Source organism: Pelmatolapia mariae, linkage group LG3_W (genome assembly GCF_036321145.2).
Source record: "Pelmatolapia mariae isolate MD_Pm_ZW linkage group LG3_W, Pm_UMD_F_2, whole genome shotgun sequence".
Taxonomy (NCBI): Eukaryota; Metazoa; Chordata; class Actinopteri; order Cichliformes; family Cichlidae; genus Pelmatolapia; species Pelmatolapia mariae.
This window is the reverse complement of record NC_086229.1, coordinates 43,724,033-43,740,963: the sequence shown is the minus strand read 5'-3', so window position 1 is coordinate 43,740,963 and position 16,931 is coordinate 43,724,033. Positions and strand designations below refer to the sequence as shown.

General features: G+C 42.1%; 1 protein-coding gene across 2 annotated transcripts in view; it reads left to right on the top strand.

The window, feature by feature from the left end:
• hdac8 (histone deacetylase 8) overlaps window positions 1-16,931 on the top strand; it is a 52,248-nt gene that overhangs the window by 34,368 nt on the left and 949 nt on the right. Inside the window, exon 11 of one of the 2 annotated variants that reach the window (XM_063469454.1) lies at window positions 152-1,236. The exons of the other annotated variant lie outside the window; for it this stretch is intronic. Within the exon in view, the coding sequence (XP_063325524.1) occupies window positions 152-174 (23 nt within the window). The 3' untranslated portion in view covers window positions 175-1,236. Of the gene's footprint in view, window positions 1-151; window positions 1,237-16,931 lie in introns of those variants that run through there. 2 annotated transcript variants of the gene reach the window in all.

Below are 16,931 nucleotides of genomic sequence, written 5' to 3'. Positions count from 1 at the left end.
TCTGTCCTCCAGACTGCCTCCATCTTTGGTGTGTAATATGTGTGTTTAGCCTTACTTAATTTGATAAAGTTGACCCCCATCCCTTTTTTTTGTGTTTTTCTTTGTAGTTGTCTCATTTTTCTCTCGCTTTCTTTTTTTTTTCTTCTTACAGGGAATTTAAAGAATGTGGTTTAGGACTCAGGAGCCTCAACCTCCATCCCCCCCCCCCCCCCACACACACACACACACACACAGGAGAACACACACCATGTTTCCAAACCAGGTCGACACTCTGCGACTTTAATGAAGACAATATGGAGCGGACCCCTTCGGCCCCGAGGCACGGAGCAAACGAGGGAGGGGGAAAGAGGAGTTTTGGAAAACATTAGCTGAGTGTTTCCAGGGGAAAACAGTTTTAATAAGGGTTGGGGATGGGGAGGGATGGATGTGGTTGGTGTGCCAGTGTTCGCTGTTTTTAATTCTTTGTTTTTTGGAAACGGTTCACGTGTTTGCGTGAATGAGAGAGTTTATGGTATGTTCAGTGCGGTTATGTAAAGCTGGGTTACAGCTGAGCGTTCTGGTATCCAGAGGAGGGGGGGAGTGCATCGGTCAGACGTATTAAACCAAATGGAAAAAGCAGATTTTTCAGGAGTACGGTTTCACGGTCACCCCGCTCCTGCTGCGATTTCTACCCCTCGAGGACCGATAAGCGTTAAAGCAGACGAGCGGCCGTGTTTCCCCAAAAGCACCGTTAAAACCTCGTTCTCGGTCCGAGAGGCCTGAAAAGTATGTGAGATGTCTGGAGAGAAAAAAAAAAAGCTGGAAAATAGCCGGTTGCACATTGTAGCCACATTGTTTGGAGCCCTGGGCAAAGTCAAACATCTGGACGGCGTTTGGAATTTTACATGGAAAATATGCAGAGAAAGCTAAAAAGGGTTAGTCTTTGGACAGGCAACAACAAAGATTACATGACCCTTAAGGAGAGTTTAGATAGACACAGCAAACCCTCAACTGGTTTGGTCTACTCAGAAACTGGATTCCACAGTAGGACTGAAGAGGAAACTGTATTGAATGATCCTTTGTAGTTATGCTGGTACCAACTGAAATGCATCCCAGACTAACAAAGGTTTGGAGTGAGTGTCCGGTCAAGTTTGTTGTTGTCTTTCTGTTGATCAAATGTTGATTTAAATTCAAGCATCGCCTGTTTTAAACTGTTTTTATTGTTGCTGTCTTTTTCATATTAAACATTTTAAAGAATTGGCGTCTTTTGTGAAAATGGTTTCATACTGGCAGCCACATCTAATAAGTTCAACCCTTTGCGGCATGATAACTCCGAGCCAATTTAGCTTTAAAATGTGTTAGAAACAAGTTGACAAATGGTAAATGGCCTGTATTTGTATAGCTTACAGAACTAAATAGAAGCGGAAATGACCACTAAGAATCATTGTGATCATCGGCTGGATCCTGGCTCTGCATTTTAGCTTTAATACTGTTAACACAGGTTAGGAGACCAATTAGCAACCCGGAAAAAAAAGGACCCAAATGCACTAAATCAAGCCTCCTGTTGATTTAACACTTTTAAAATCAAATTTATTGTGTTTAAAATGTGTACCTTTTGTCCCACTAACAAAACATCTGAAATACCTTCATCTGCCCATCTTACCTGGATTAAGTGATATGAGATCTTCCTCGTGCGACATGACGGAAAATTGGTTTTCTCCAACTGGTTGGCAAATGGTTGCTAGCTGGTTGCTGTACCAAAAACCTCTTTTATTTGGTCGCTATCATATTGCTGCGGTCACTCCGAGATTGCAGTGAAGAAGAAAACTGTTTCTGCCCATAAATATTCTATATAATATTTACCTCACTATAGTTGTCATACAGAGCAATTGAATAAAGAGACCTAAACCAACTAGACTTGAACTAGACTTTAAATATTTATTTCTGCTGTAAAGTTGGCCTTTTTAACATGGACATCTGTGGAGATTGCCTCCCTTTTGGAGCCAGCCTTTAGTGGCCATTAGGGGAACTGCAGAATTTGGATCCAGCTTCATTTTTAAGCTTCAGAGATTAACGCCTAACTGTGATCCAAATACTCGACCCACTCGCTGACGTTTAGGAGTCCACGTGTCTTTTGTAGTGTAAAATGTGTCCTGATGCATTACCAGCTAACTGTTGATGACAAGTCTGTGCTTGGTGGGTTTTTTATCCTCTCCCACACCCTCTCAAAAGTCATAATAGATTTATTCTGCAATGATTAGAAGAGTACATAAATATTCATCAAAACTGTTTTCTTTTCTGGTCTTTGCTAAACAAACATGAAAACCACCGGGTACAATAACTGTGCCTAGAGTTACACAATAACAGTTCCTGTATTTAAAAAAAAAAGAAAAAACATGATGGATAGTCTTACCTGCTCCTCCTTTTAAATCAGCCATAGTTTTAACAGACACACATACTTCACAAAGTAAATGTATAGACTTCTTTAAGATGCCAAAACACTTCTAAAAATACAAGTCTGAGTGTTTCCATGTGTAATGTGTTGTTAGTGATGTGGCAGAGTTATACTGCACAGTTTAACCACTGCACGTCAAACTAAACGAAGACCAAAATCCTTAAATCCACCTACTGAAACCGAGGCACAAGCTTGATGAGAAGCTTGGAAGATTAGACCAGAGTGAGTTTATTTACATCAGTTAAATGGAGCCCTCCTACGATCCTCATCTGGGGCGCTAAACTAGTGTTGAGTAACCAAAGGTAAACAGGAAGTAACTTCTGGGATAATGTTGGCAAATTTCACCAGTTTATTCTGGAGCTCAATAAACTTACATTTGACAAGCTGGTTCTTAACCACAGAAATCATATTTTTACATGTAAATACTTGCTCACAGCCCACCGACTTGCTTGTTAACTTCATGTTGTGGTATTTTTCTGCTGCAGGATGTAACTGAAAGCTCCAAAAAAAGCCTCATAAATGGAGCTTTATTTAAAAAAAAAGTTTGTCAAACTAGTGTAATAATGGCAACATCAACACATAGGCCTTCAAATCCCTCATTAGCCACTTTCTAACATAATGTGTTTAATGCTCTTATTTAAAGCAGTGTTTTTGATTTTTCCTTCATTTACTTTTAAAGAATCAGCAATAACTGTTTTGAAAAGTCAAGAATTGAAACGAATTTGTTTTTTTTTCCTCCCCTGTTCTCCTGTGTTTTGCCATGCTCACCGCAGACGTTTGTAGAAATAAAAGCCGGGAGCGCATGTTGTTGTCATGTGTCACTGCAGCGTTTTAAGCAGTGATTTATGCAGTGCGGGCTGGTTAATAGAGGCTTTAATGGAGAGCGTTTGAAAGAGGAACCACAAATGTCGGGGCAGTTTCCTTTAGAAGTGATGTTCCCTAAATTAATGGCCTGGAAATTCACACCAAATGTAGGAGTCACCAGGCAGAGCTGGCATGTGCTGAGCAGAAGTGAGCACTGAGTGTGTGTGAGAGGATTCCCTGTGATCTTTATGAACGCTGCTGCGGTCACCGTGGCGGTTTGAGCCCCACGTAGCCGAAGCAAATGAAACTCATTACACCATTTACGAGCTCGGAAAAGCAGAGACGATTGAAATTCTATCTCATAAAGGCAGAGGAGCAGAGGGGAGAGGGGTTTACACGATACCAGGCTGGGGCTGTAAACATGAGGGACATGAGAGACTTGTGTGTTTTTTCTGCTCCACGAAGTCAAATTAGAAAAACTCGGAGGCCCTCGGGAGGATTCGCGGCACCGCTAGAATTCCTGGACAGCATCCCCCCCCCCCCCCCCCCCAAAAAAAAAAGCAGAAAAAGCCGAGCTTGAGTTCTTATTTTAGGAGGAAGCTGGACCTTCTGCTTGTTTATTGTTGAGGTTTGCAGCCAAAAAAAATGGAAAAACACTAAAAACCTTTTAAAGTGATGAACATCCTGGACTCCAGTGTTTTGTTGTTTTTAAATTTGAGTATTAGAAACCCAAACTTTCCCATGTCCTCATTCTGAACAAACACTTGATTTTATGTTTTCAGTTTTATTGTTTATTCTGCACAGCCAGGCTTTTGTAAAGTACCAAAATTCAATTCAATTCAACTCAATTCAATTTTATTTAGGGGGTGGCTGTAGAGCAGGCCATCTACTAATGAAAGTTTGGTGGTTCCCTGACTGCTCTAGTCTTTATGCCAAATGCTCCATCTTTTGGTAAAATACTAACCTCATGTTGCTCTCCAAAGCATCCATCGGAGTGTGAACGTGTGTAAATGTTAGTTATATAATACTCAGGTAAAGTAGAAAAGCGCTATATAAGAACCAGTCCATTTACCATATATAGCGCCAATTCACAACAACAGTCACCCCATGGTGCTTTATATTGTGAAGACCCTGCAATATTAGAAAGGACCCCCAACAATCATGTAACCATCTATGAGCAAGCACTTGGTGATAGTGGAAAGGAAACGTCATGCATTACCAGGTTCAGGGAGGGGCAGCCATCTGCCGCAACTGGTTTCAAGGTGATGGGAAAAGAAAGGTTTTAAAAATATTGGATTGTGTGTTGAAGGGAGGTAAGAAATTAGGCTTTTGGAAGTTGAGTTTAAGAGTTAACCTGTATGTCCTATCTCAGTGTCCTCTTATCCTAAACAATATAGGATCCTGAGCATGGCAGCTGATCATTTTATCCCGAGATGCAAATTTTGCATCTAAACACCTCAAAAGACGTTCCAACAGAATGACTGGAGAGCTAGATATTTTCTCTACATATCTGTGAAGTTGACCAGTTGGAGTTCAATGTGGAGACTTGTGGATGTGGAGACACAGGCGTCACGTGTGTTTAATGCCACAGTTGTATTGGAACATTTTTTGGTTCATCCAGGCGAAGGACCAACAAGCTCATGCTAAAGTGTTCCTCGTCCCTCTGTCCACAACTCACAAGAACAGCTACCCCTCCAAGAGTGTTGGTTAGAACTGAATCGAACTGGTGCACATACCAGGTCTTCACTAAGACTGTGCTCAAGGTCATTGGATGTGCAGTGTGGTGGATTTTAGGATTTTTCTCATATGTTGTATATGTTTGATTTTTCCTCTGGTGATTGACTCTTTGGGGGCTGATCAGCAAAGCCCTTGTTCTTACAAAGAGTCACCACCCTTCACAAAATGAGCTTTCCCCACATTAAAACATGTGACCAGTCATTGGATAAAATAGCTGGAACTGTCTAAGCACAACGAACGGATATCCTCATGTATATCATCATGACAATGTTGGGTGTTTTCCATCCACATTCCAAAGCTATGACATCACAGCAACGTAATTGATCATTTGAAATGTTGATCATGGATCATGAAGCCATGTTGGAGCTGCCAAAAATTGCAGTTTCTCTAGTGGCCACTTGATGGAATGATGGAGCATTTTAATAGATTATCTGAGTGGTGAGTAAAATATGAATATGTTTTTAGTTTGTTGCTTTGCACTAATTAGCAGATATGTGTGTTGGTGCACTGCCAGTATTAGCTGATAACTAAACACTCCATCTGCTGTCTAAAAAACTCATGGCAGCATGGCAGTAAGGGTATGCATTCCCAGGAAAAATTCACCTATTCATTCAAGGACTTTTTCCCTTGTCTGTGTGCCTTCTATCTAATATTCATACTCTGATGAACACATCAGAGAGCAACTCAGCATTCAGTATCTTTCCCAAGGATACTCTGGCGAGCAGCAAGGGATCAAACCACCAACCATCCAATTAATAGATGACTTGTTCGACCTCCTGAGCCACAACCACCCTAACCTAACCCTTTAGTCTCTTATTCATCAACCAAGTTCCTGGTGCGGAGTTCGGCTTATGCGTCTGACAACACACCCACACCCACCTAACATGCATGCCTTTGGACTGTGGGAGTAGAACATCTGAACTCAATACAGAAAGACCCCAGCTGGGAACAAAGTCCAAGTCACAGTATGGCGACACTGTTAATTGGGCAAATGAACCTTCTTCCTCCAATGTAAGTGGTCAAACCAGGAGACATTAAATATCAGTATCGAAGAGTTTTATGGGAACAAGCAGGCCAGAGTCACTGAACAGGAAACGTTACGTAACTTTTGCCCGCATGCAGCATGGAATTTAAACCGCCTTGGCACTAAATGATGGAGATTCCCCGTCATTTTAAAATCCTGTATCCATGTGATGCAACATGCATCTGTGAAGGAAAACTTATCCTCCGCATTATGGCAAAAACAGAGGCTTTATTTCCAGGATTCGTCTGTAATTTGCTTTTGGATGAAACTCGTCTTCCTCCAGACCCATGCAGATGAATTTTTTTTTCCAACATGGAAGTGGAATAAGTGGACTCAGGTTTTTGCATTTAGTTACGCTCAATCGGAGTTTCTATTAAACCTCGAAAAGTGTTTTTATTCCCTCTGTGTACACTGTGTAATGCTGAGTAAACCTTGGTGATTGATTTATGGGATTGCTTCCTGTTATGGCCTGCAGTGAACACACCTTTAAAACTCTCCCAACGACTTTCATGCAAATCAGCAGGCGGGCCTCTCCTCAGTGCTTTGAATAGAGTATCATTTCACCCCCGGCTGCTGATTAGTTAAGATAAGACAAAGGCTCAGCCTTCCTCTTCCTCCTTTGTTCCTTTCTTTCGCTTGTTGAGTAAGAGGCTCGTCAGTTGCATTAAATATTTGCATACGTTCTACAGAGCCTTGTTGACCTTTGAAAGTTCTTCAAAACATTTCAGATTTTATCTTCCTGATGAGAAAAAAGTTTTTATCAGCTTTTAGGTAAGATCCAAAAACCCTGGAGTAGAAAAATAACCCCATCTAACCATAGCACCTCAATTATTTGTCAGCTAAGATGGAAATCACAAACGGTTTGTTGGATTTGCATAACGTCTCCCCAAAGAGGGAGGTGAACAAAGCGGACGGGGGGCCTCCTATCTATACGTCCTCCTCCTCATCAACATGTGAAGTGTCCGCGGTCAATGGCGGAGGGGATTTACTCGCACAATAAAGACAGATGCCACCTTTTATCTGCGTAACGGAAGAGAGGCCGAGCGCGTGGCACTTGACCGCCGCCGTCGTCGCGCGTTGTTGGCGTGTAATGACGTCCTCCCTCCCAGCAGACTGTTGTGGTGACAGGCCCGGCTTTCTCTTTTCTTTTTAGCTGACGTTGGAGGAGGGAGAGAGGTTTTTCTTTTGCCAAAACAGCCTTTGTTTGTCCCTCTGTGAATAAGGGAAGCTGAAGTGGTTCGGAGGAGAAGAAAACCTGATTTTTGGTGTTGAATTCAAACTCCGCTTGGAGACAAACTTTTGAATCAGTCCGTCAGTGCTGATGCCTGATGTTCAGCAGGATGGTCCGGGTGTAAAGGATGCATGAATTTGATTGATTTCTAATTGGAATGGATGAAGATAGAAGCTGGAAGAACTGTTAAATATTTAAAAAGTAGTAAACCAAAGATAACTTGATATATCAAAATTGCAGCCCCTCAAGTATAAGAGGGCAATAAAACTACAAACGCCATGATTTTTATGACTGGTTTCAGCGGGCTCATACTGGGAATCTCACACATGTCCCTCCACTTTAAAAGCTTTTACATAAAACCCCATTTATGAGCCTCAAACTCTCAAACTCAAGTGTTTCTGCTGCTCCAACCTGCAGTCACCCAATCATCAATGACATGAAGACATCTCCAGTGAGAACATGGAGTTATGCAAATCATCCACAGACCACCAACCCCTCTCTCCCTCTCTGATTGTGGCTGAGTGACACAGACAAAGACAGAGGGCCCTGAAATGGTCCATTTGATTCTTGATGGTGTTTGCTTCAGAATGAGCAACATCTGCCCAGCACAGCAGCAGCTCCCAAACTCTGGAGGCCTGACTCAGCCGGAGCGGGATCCTAATAATGACAAGAGGCGAGTGTCAGAGGTGATTTGTGACAACAACAGTGAAAGGAAAGGTTCATAAGATGGCAGTGAGACCTGGAGTGATACATGTGGCTTGGCTCTGACAAAAAGAGAAGCAGAGGCTGCTCAGATTTTAATTGGGAGCGACCAGAATGGACAGGAAACGAGTACTTTATCTCAGTTGGAGACAAAGTTAGAGAGGCGAGACTGAGGTGGTTTGGACATCTGCAGATTAGGGATGGTGGATATACTGCAGAAAGGGTGTCGAAGCAAGAAAAAGACCATAGAGAAGATCCATGGATGTAGTGAAGGAGGGTACAGAGAGAGGGTGACATCTTTTAAACTTTAAAAGATGTTTAACTCTTTCCCCCATAAAGACATTTCACTCCTCCCCTATGCTCTTAAGTGCAATTTGACACCTCAGTATATCAGTAAAGATGAGAAAGACCTTTAGAACAGGCTTCAGGTTTTTCCAGGGGTAACCCTCGTAAGCAGAGATCACACGCACTAACTTCTGATGCACACTCAGTCATTTTGTTCTGGAAGCAGCATTTGGCAGAAACTGCTCAGTTTAGCCTTGGTGGGCTTACATGAGGGGAAGAGATAAAAGAAGACGAGACGGAGAGACAAAGCAAAAACAGGCAACTTAAAGAAACAACGGTTGCAAATCTAACTTATCTTAATCTAAAAATGTCAGTGATATCATGATGTTGTGTTTTGTATTATAAAATAAGGTTGTCGGATTTTTTTTTAAGTCTTGTTTTATTTATGTTAGTTTTATGCCAGATCTAATGGGACTCAGCGGGGCAATTACTTTTTCACACGGGCCCAAGTAGGTTTTTCCCCTTAATAAATGAAATATCATTTTAAAACTGTGTTTTATGTTTACTCTGGTGATCAGAAACATATCTCAATGAGACACATATGCGGAAAAAACATTAATCTGTGCACTGTAGTTTGCATGAAATTAACATAATCTCAGAATATTTAGATTAAAACTGTTATAGATATTGGAAGAATTACAGAAACAGCCTCAGATTTTAATAATAGATTTTTAAAATAAAATAAAAGAAATATTATATATATATATATATATATGTTTATAAAAATATTAAAGGAAGAAATACTTATATGTTTATATAATAAATAAAGAAATATTAGTAATATTCCTGTATAAAGTAGCTAATAATCTCGGTCAGTGTGTGACTAACATGTGGCTCCTGTGATGTGACCCGTAGTTATACTGAGCGCTGAGATTTAAAGCCTCTTCAGCGGCTCCATGATCCGGATCCAGTATGAATCCAGTCCGTGGTTTGCAGATGGCACACACACACACACACACACACACACACACACACACACACACACACACACACACACACACACACCGGGGCTGGTCGGTGAGAAGAGGAGAAGCACAAAATGCTTTTTATTCAGCAGCGCGCTCGCTGAGGAGCGGACAGACCCTCAAACGTCTCTGTGCGCGTATCAGCGGACCTGAGCAGCTCTCAGCTTCTCTCTGAAATCAGCACCAACCGGCTTTTATTCCCAGCACTACGGACTGTACGGACTCCGCTCTTTAAATCTACTTTTCTCTCCCACTTCCATTTAAGTCTGCTTCTTGCTCTCCAGCCTGCACGGGACGGCGGCTTTTCCTCAAAGGTGGGTCCATCATCTGCTCCGGTGCGCTGTTTTGCGCTGTGACCGCAGCCGTCAGTGTGCGCTAAATCCTGGGGAAAGTTTCTTCCTCTCTTCTCCGGTTGTTTGCTTAACACTTTTAAAATGAGGTCAAGCGGTTTCTGCCCGCAGCTGGAGCCTTTTCAGGCGCAAGTGCAGTGAAGTTTATTGGGGGTTTTTAAAACCTTTATTTTAATGAATAACTTGGGCGACTTCGAGCTGCTGCTCTCTCCTTTTTAAGTCCGTCTTTCTAATTGGCTTCTCATTAACTACCCTCAGTGTGAAGGTAATTAAAAGGAGTGACCAGTCAGGCTGGGGACGGAGGGAAGAGGGCACCATATGGTGTGTGTGTGTGTGTGTGTGTGTGTGTGTGAGAGACGGAGACAGACGTTTCAGTTTTGCTCTTCAGGGCTTAATTGTGTAAGTGAAACCCTTGTGAGTTGGTGGTTTGGTGATACATCACAGCACTGCTGCAATATTCTGATCACTTGTGCACTTTACACTCCCTGACTTTTTGTTTTTGGAGGGAAAGCTTCAGATCACCTGGGTGTCAGGTCTGTGGAGCCAGAGTACTTTTAATGAAGTTACAGGCCTCCCAACTGCAGCGCTGCCCCTGGTCTCCACTTTAGCTGTCAGTTTAAATCAGTGGCAGGAAATTATTTGGAAAAGCTTATCCTGTCATTCCAACTTGGAAAAAATCACTTAAATGGTGGGAAATGTTCACAGTCTTCCTGCTAAACAGTGAATCAAAATCCGAATTATTTTCATTGTCAAATTTGTCTTGTTTCCATAGTAGGGAAAAAATACTGGTACAGAAATGGAGTATATGGTATTTACAGTATGTAGATTATGTACATCTATATAAATACTCACAATATGAATGCACACGTACAGATGTTAGGATACAAATGAGAAATGAAGACATATGTAAAGGTTATGGGGAGTAACTGTAGTCAACTAATCACTTTAGTAGTACTTTAACTAGACTTGTATTCAAGACCAAGACCAGAGGGTATCGAGACCAAGACCAAGACAGACCGAGTCAAGACCAAGACAAAGTCGAGACCGAGACAAAAAAGTCTTTAAACTGCAGCCAGATGCTGCTTCGTTTACGGGTGTCAGGCATATTTATGTGTTTTTGCGATGCACTCGCACAGCCCTCCTCACCACTGTCTACTGTCTCACTCGCTTACTGAGAGGACAGACGCACGCTCCACTTGACTGTCGCGTCTCTCACCCTCTCTGTTTTTCACATAATGATATTATCCTATATCCTCGCATGTGATTGGCCACAATATGGAGGGATTGGAGCATAGCTGAGCCACTGTGTGAGAGCTGAGCAGCGAAAGGAAATTAAGTGAGGAGCCGGCTCTCGCTCAATGGGAGTCGACTCTTCTGATTCACTACAAAGCACTCTCTAAGCACGGCTCTTAGAGCTGATGCTTTTGCGCATGACACATTATCGAACATTACGTTGTGTGTCATGGATATTGTTGACTCCAAATCTCCCGACCACTCGATCTGAGACAGCAAGACCGAGACGGCGAGACCAAGACAAGACTGAGGGATCCGAGACCAAGACAAGACCAAGACCACGTAAAAGTGGTCTCGAGACATCCAACTCTAACTTTAACTAGTGCTGGAAGCTTTTTTGATTACTTGCTGGACAGTCAATTTCAAAATAAAAGCTTCCAAAAATGGACCCCTTTCAGAGGATTTTCTCATTTAATTTAAAACTCAACTTTCTAGGAAAACAAAAGGTGCCGCGCAAAGATATCAGAATGCTCAGCTCTCATAATTTCTTGATGCTTTTGTGCTTGAAAACTGTGTTGTTGTCAGTTTCGAGGGAGAGCAGACTTTCCTTGCTTCTAATTAAAACAAACGGGAGCCACTCTGCAAGCCAACACAGGAGCCTGGATTGCTAATGAAAGAATTTACAGGGAAACGAGGAGCCAGGGCTGATTTCACCAATCTCATAAAAAGCTGTGGGAGAACACAATGAGCCCCGGTCAGCTGTGAACAGGGAAAAAAAATACTGGCCCTCGTCCAGCCGTTTCACACGCTGCATCCTTCCTAACCCCGGCCCTCCCGCTCCATCCTCGCATCAGACTGAAACAGAAGGCACTAGCAGAGGACAAACAAGTCATATTCATCATTTTTAGGCAAAGTCTCCCAACTCAATGTAAAATCCTTATTTTTGCTTTTAAAACCAAGAACAAAGAAGCTTCATCTTCTTTTATTTGGCTTTTATGCCTCCCTCTCTCATCTCTGACTGCATCTGGCAGCTTAAATACCCACAATTTCTGATATGTGGCATGTGTAAACCACGAGGTCTGTGATGATTTAAACCGAAACAAGCCATTAAGGAAGGAAGTTTCTGTTTTACACCCAAAGAAGCTCAGCCCAGAAATTAAATACACAGATAGACTTTCCCAAACAGATACCAGAAACCAGCTTTTTAAAAATATCTAAAAAAACAAAAAAAACAATAACAGAGCTCTGGGATGTTGGATTTAGAAAATGTAGTGAGGAACAAAGGTCAAGTTCAATACAACTGACTGCAAACTTAAAAGTTATCCAGCAGGCAGCTTTGATAATCAGTGCTGAAGGAGGTTGCTGAAGGATACGTTCACTTTATTTCCCCATTAATAAAAAATAAAGCAAAAAAAAAAAACAAAAAACCCTGCACTTCCTCTAGTGGCCACTTGAGGCTGCTTCCAAAAAAATGAGTCAATCACCACAGACTCCGATTGTAACGTTACAGCATTTAAAACCACATTTACAGCCTGATTGGGGCTTTTCTGGATAGCTCCCATCATCATAACAACTCTGACTGCTGTGATTTTCTTTTGGGTTTTTTTTTTTTTTTTTAAGCTAGCTTTTCCTTGTTGTTGCTCTCTTCAAAGTGTTGTTCATTGATCTGATTGGTTCAGTTTAGCCCTCAGTACACAGAGTCATTCAATGACCTACAAAGTATCTCATATGCGCCAGCTTCCATGGAGCACTTCCCAGATGGCTCCATGTAACAAACAATTTGGCACATCAGGTCAGCAGAAGTCGGCCTGCATAAAACGTGTTGGGTTTCTGCACATGTGGCAGCATCTGTAATTTTTTTGTGTGTGTTCTCTGCTCCTTGTTTGGGGAGCAACGTTTAAGATGTGATTAAGCCCCTTCAACGTCAATTAAGACTGAAGCTGATCGAGGGGAACGATAACTGTGCTGGCAACAAAAGGAAAGGATGGCCACTCCAGACATAGTCGGAGCTTAATGGACACCGGAGAAGTCTCTCCACACGGTGGCCATAATCTCCAGGCGCTTACCTGGGAAGTTATTTTTGAAGTGTTGTTTGAATTTATTCATTTCAATCTCTGTGGTTACCAAAATGTAAAAGAAAAAGTCAGAAATAGCATCACTGGTAAAATCTGATTTAAAAAGCATGAAACAGATTTGCTGATTTTACCTCAGAACAAGACTTTAATGCTTCTAACACTCTGTTTGCTGTTAAGATTCTTCCATGTGCTTTAATTCATGATTTTCTGAGGTTTATTATATCTGTCTTACGTGTCTCAGAGAAGCAACTTGTGCTGCAACGGTGGTTTGACTTGTTTCATTGGTTTTTGATGATAGACGTAGGACGTGACGTCACAGTTCGCCGGTTTGTAAGGTCCTTTTGTAAAACCGTACATGATGAGTGAGGAAACTAATGGCATTTATCGGCTAACAACTAGTGACTGACAGGTCCTCAGCCCTGGATAATCTTCCTTTCTGACTCTAATAATGACCGTAAATTGCAAAGTTACCTCCATGTTTTATTCAAGATGACCTGAAAGGAGCAATCGAGCCCATAAAATCATCAGGGAAGTGTTTATAGAGAAGATCGTGGAGAAAGTGATGCATTTGATAAAAGAAGGGAGCAGATAGGGCTATTGTGTTTATTGGTTTGCCTTTATTATAATTTTCTTCTTTGTAACATTATGATCAATAATAATAATGTTTGGTGGTGGTGGTTTGGTTATTCGTAATGATGATGGGGAAAAAAGGGTGGTTGTTGGCAGTAGGAGTAGCAGTGGTTGTGGTATCAGTAGTAGCAGGTAGTCATGGTGATAGTGGTATTATAAATAGTAGTGGTGGGGGTATGAATAAAAAAATAGAAGTGTAGTGGTGGTATTAATGGTGAAAGTTAGTAATGGTGGTGGTAGTGCTGTTATTGTAATTATTGATGCTATTGCAGTGTTAACAGTAGTAACAGTGGTATAAAAGTATGTTTTAATCTATATTGCTTCTCAATGATGTCACTTTTTGGACTGAATAAAGACTCACACAGTACATCCTTACTTGCAGCACACACACTAGTTTTGTGCATGTGCAAGTAAACTTGAAGTCGCAACTAGAGGCACCGCCCCCTGCTGGCGATTTAAAAAGAATGCAAGTTAGTCTGAGCCGTATTCCTTCTGGAGGAGAGAACACTCCAGACTGTTCACTGATTAAATGTCATTTTAAACGCTAATGTTTACGTAGCATTAGGTGGCTACTGTACAACCATCATTTTGTTTTGTCATCAAGGATCATGTAGTTGTACTAGCACAGGTACAGACTGCTAAATTTGTTTGTTTTTTGTTTTTTTTGTTTTTTTTTGTTTTTTAATGCTCTAAAGTGGAGCACTTTAACACTGGAGTCTATGGAGATTGATTCACTTTTAGAGGCAGTCTCAAGTGACCACTCGAGGAACTGCAGGAGGAGGCTGTTTGGACTTTTTGGCTGCTGTATTTAATCTGAATATATCAAAGCCATAAATTGTGATTAAGGCTGGTTTTACCATATAAAGTTTAAAATGTATGTATTATAGAAGCTTTATGTATGTGTGTGTGTGTGTGTGTGTGTGTGTCTGTGTGTTTTGGACTCGTGTGCTGGAAAGCTGTTGAGCAGAGACACCATGTGCAGTCTGGCCCTGACAGTAATCAGTCAATGAATAATGAACGCACGTGCACGCACACACACAACAATACCAAACAGCTGTCAATGGCAGGTTTGTGTGTGTGTGTGTGTGTTAACTCTATCAGTTGAGTGCAGCTGCATGCCTGCCTGTAGCAATTATGTTCTCGCTAAATAAGAGCCAGTGCTGAGAGGAGGGGCTGTGTGTGTATTTGTGTGTGTGTGTGGATCAGCACATATCATTAGGCGATTAACTTACTCAAAGGATAGCCGCATGATTGTGTGTATGCGGACACACATGCAGTTTGAACTGTGTGTAATATAAACCAGCTGAGGGACAACATGAGCCTTTAGGAGTTTCTCTGCACACACACGTTGCATTTCACTCACCCTTTTTATCTCTCCCACACAACTCGGCAACTTTTTCTTGCTGCTCACACTCATGCACACACACACACTTACAGGGACATATGGCCTCTTCTCAGGGCCCATATGTATTTATCCTCCCACATGAGCCAATCACTCTTTGAGATCCTCAAAGGCTCTCTCTCACTCACACGCACACACACACACACACACACACACCTATAAACACTCACTAACCCCGTAGGTACCCACAGGCCTTCTCCTTGCAGGCTTTTTCATGGTTAATTTGCTGCTCAATAGGTCAAGAGGGAAAAGCAGGCATCAGGCTAACAGAATCAGTCACACACACACACACACACAGAGTCATGCCTCGCCTCATGGTGCGTTCCCCAGACAGATGTGACTTCAGTGATTTACCGTGCCTGTTGGGCCAACAATGCCTTTGTTGTTGCGGTCTGAAGCGGCCGCATGTTTGTCAGGAAACGCTTTTAATTGACTGTTTAGGATGTTTGTGATCCTTTCCTCATTTGTCACATGTGTTACTCGTGTCCCCAGTAATCCATTTCTCATTGTGAGAAGAAATGTTTTTAGATATCTGGAACTTCTACAGTCTTTTTACTTTTAAAAACTCATCACAAAGGAAGGCTAATAGAGCGGCTGTTTATCTGTCAGTGTTCAAAGCCGTATAAGACATTTATGAATGAAAACCAAAAGGTGAAGGAATAAGTCAAGATTTATGGAAATACGCTAAAGTTACTTTTATACGTGGTGTGTATCACAAAGCTGTAGTTTTTTTACTCTGGTCCAGATCAGTTGATCTGATTTGATCTGTCAAACCAAGCTACAGGAAAAAGCTACAAGCACACTCAAAACGACCCATAATGCATCATTACAAACTATGTGAGAATGTTCATTCTCATTGGCCAGATGTGTCTGGGGCGGGTGCAACAGAGGTAAATACAAGAAGAAGATGTTGGAGACTGTTGGAGAACCTGGAGAATTTACCTTCCTTTCATGGCTAGTTGCTAACTCATGCTGAACATCTGTGGGACACATCCCAGAATGCAAAGTGTTTAGCTTAAACTTGCAAGGTACACCTTTTAGTTGTGTCTGATTAAGGTTGGATTAAATTGACAAATTCAATAAACGTACCGTGCTGACTTTATTTGGAACCGCATCGAGGTCTTTGTGCCAGAGTGTGATTACTGTGTTCACATCCGCACAAACGAGCCGCACCAAGGAGGACAACTGACTAAACACCACAGGTGTGAAAGGGCTGTCTGTAGGTTCTGCCTGGGTTCTACATCCCAAACCATTTCTTCAAGACAGAAGTTAGCTGTGCTATTATTAGTTAGGAAGGGAATTTCCCCATTCTTTTTCTCTATTCAGAAAATCTTTACAGTAAGGTTTTGCAGACACGTGACCACTACCCACATGACGTTTAATGTGTAACTGTGACAATCATGATGCTAAAGTAGGATCGTTAGCGGTTGTTCGGGTTTGATCCCAGTAGTATAGCGTGAGTAAGCCCCTAGTCGTGCAGGCCTGCAGACTGGTCCATGTATTCCACAAACCAGTATTCCCCAACTGGTTGCTTTAGTTGGTGCTGCAGTTGTTATAAGAATGGAAGTGGCGGACTACAGATACTCTCCGAGCTGCAGTGAAACTGTGAAAAAGTGCAACAGCACGAGTGGAGAAGGCTGAACTTCTCCACCTTCTCACATTAAAAGTTGCACCATTTGAAACATGTTGACTGCAGTGCTGAGCACACAGCTTTTACTCTGAAGGTGAACATTCTCCATTTCCAGATCCCTATGGATCCATCCATTCTCTTCCGCTTATCCTTATCAGGGATGCGGAGGGCCTGGAGCCTGTCTCGGCTGCCAATGGGCAAGAGGCGGGGTACACCTCGGACAGGTTGTCAATCTGATGCAGGGCTATGGAAGATATGAATGGGATATTTACTCCTGGAGCCTCACTGTCAAGATCTGCCCACACTGTTACTGCATACATGGCGTCAACAGCCCTTCGAGCCTTGCACTAAAATTTCTAGTGACGCAAG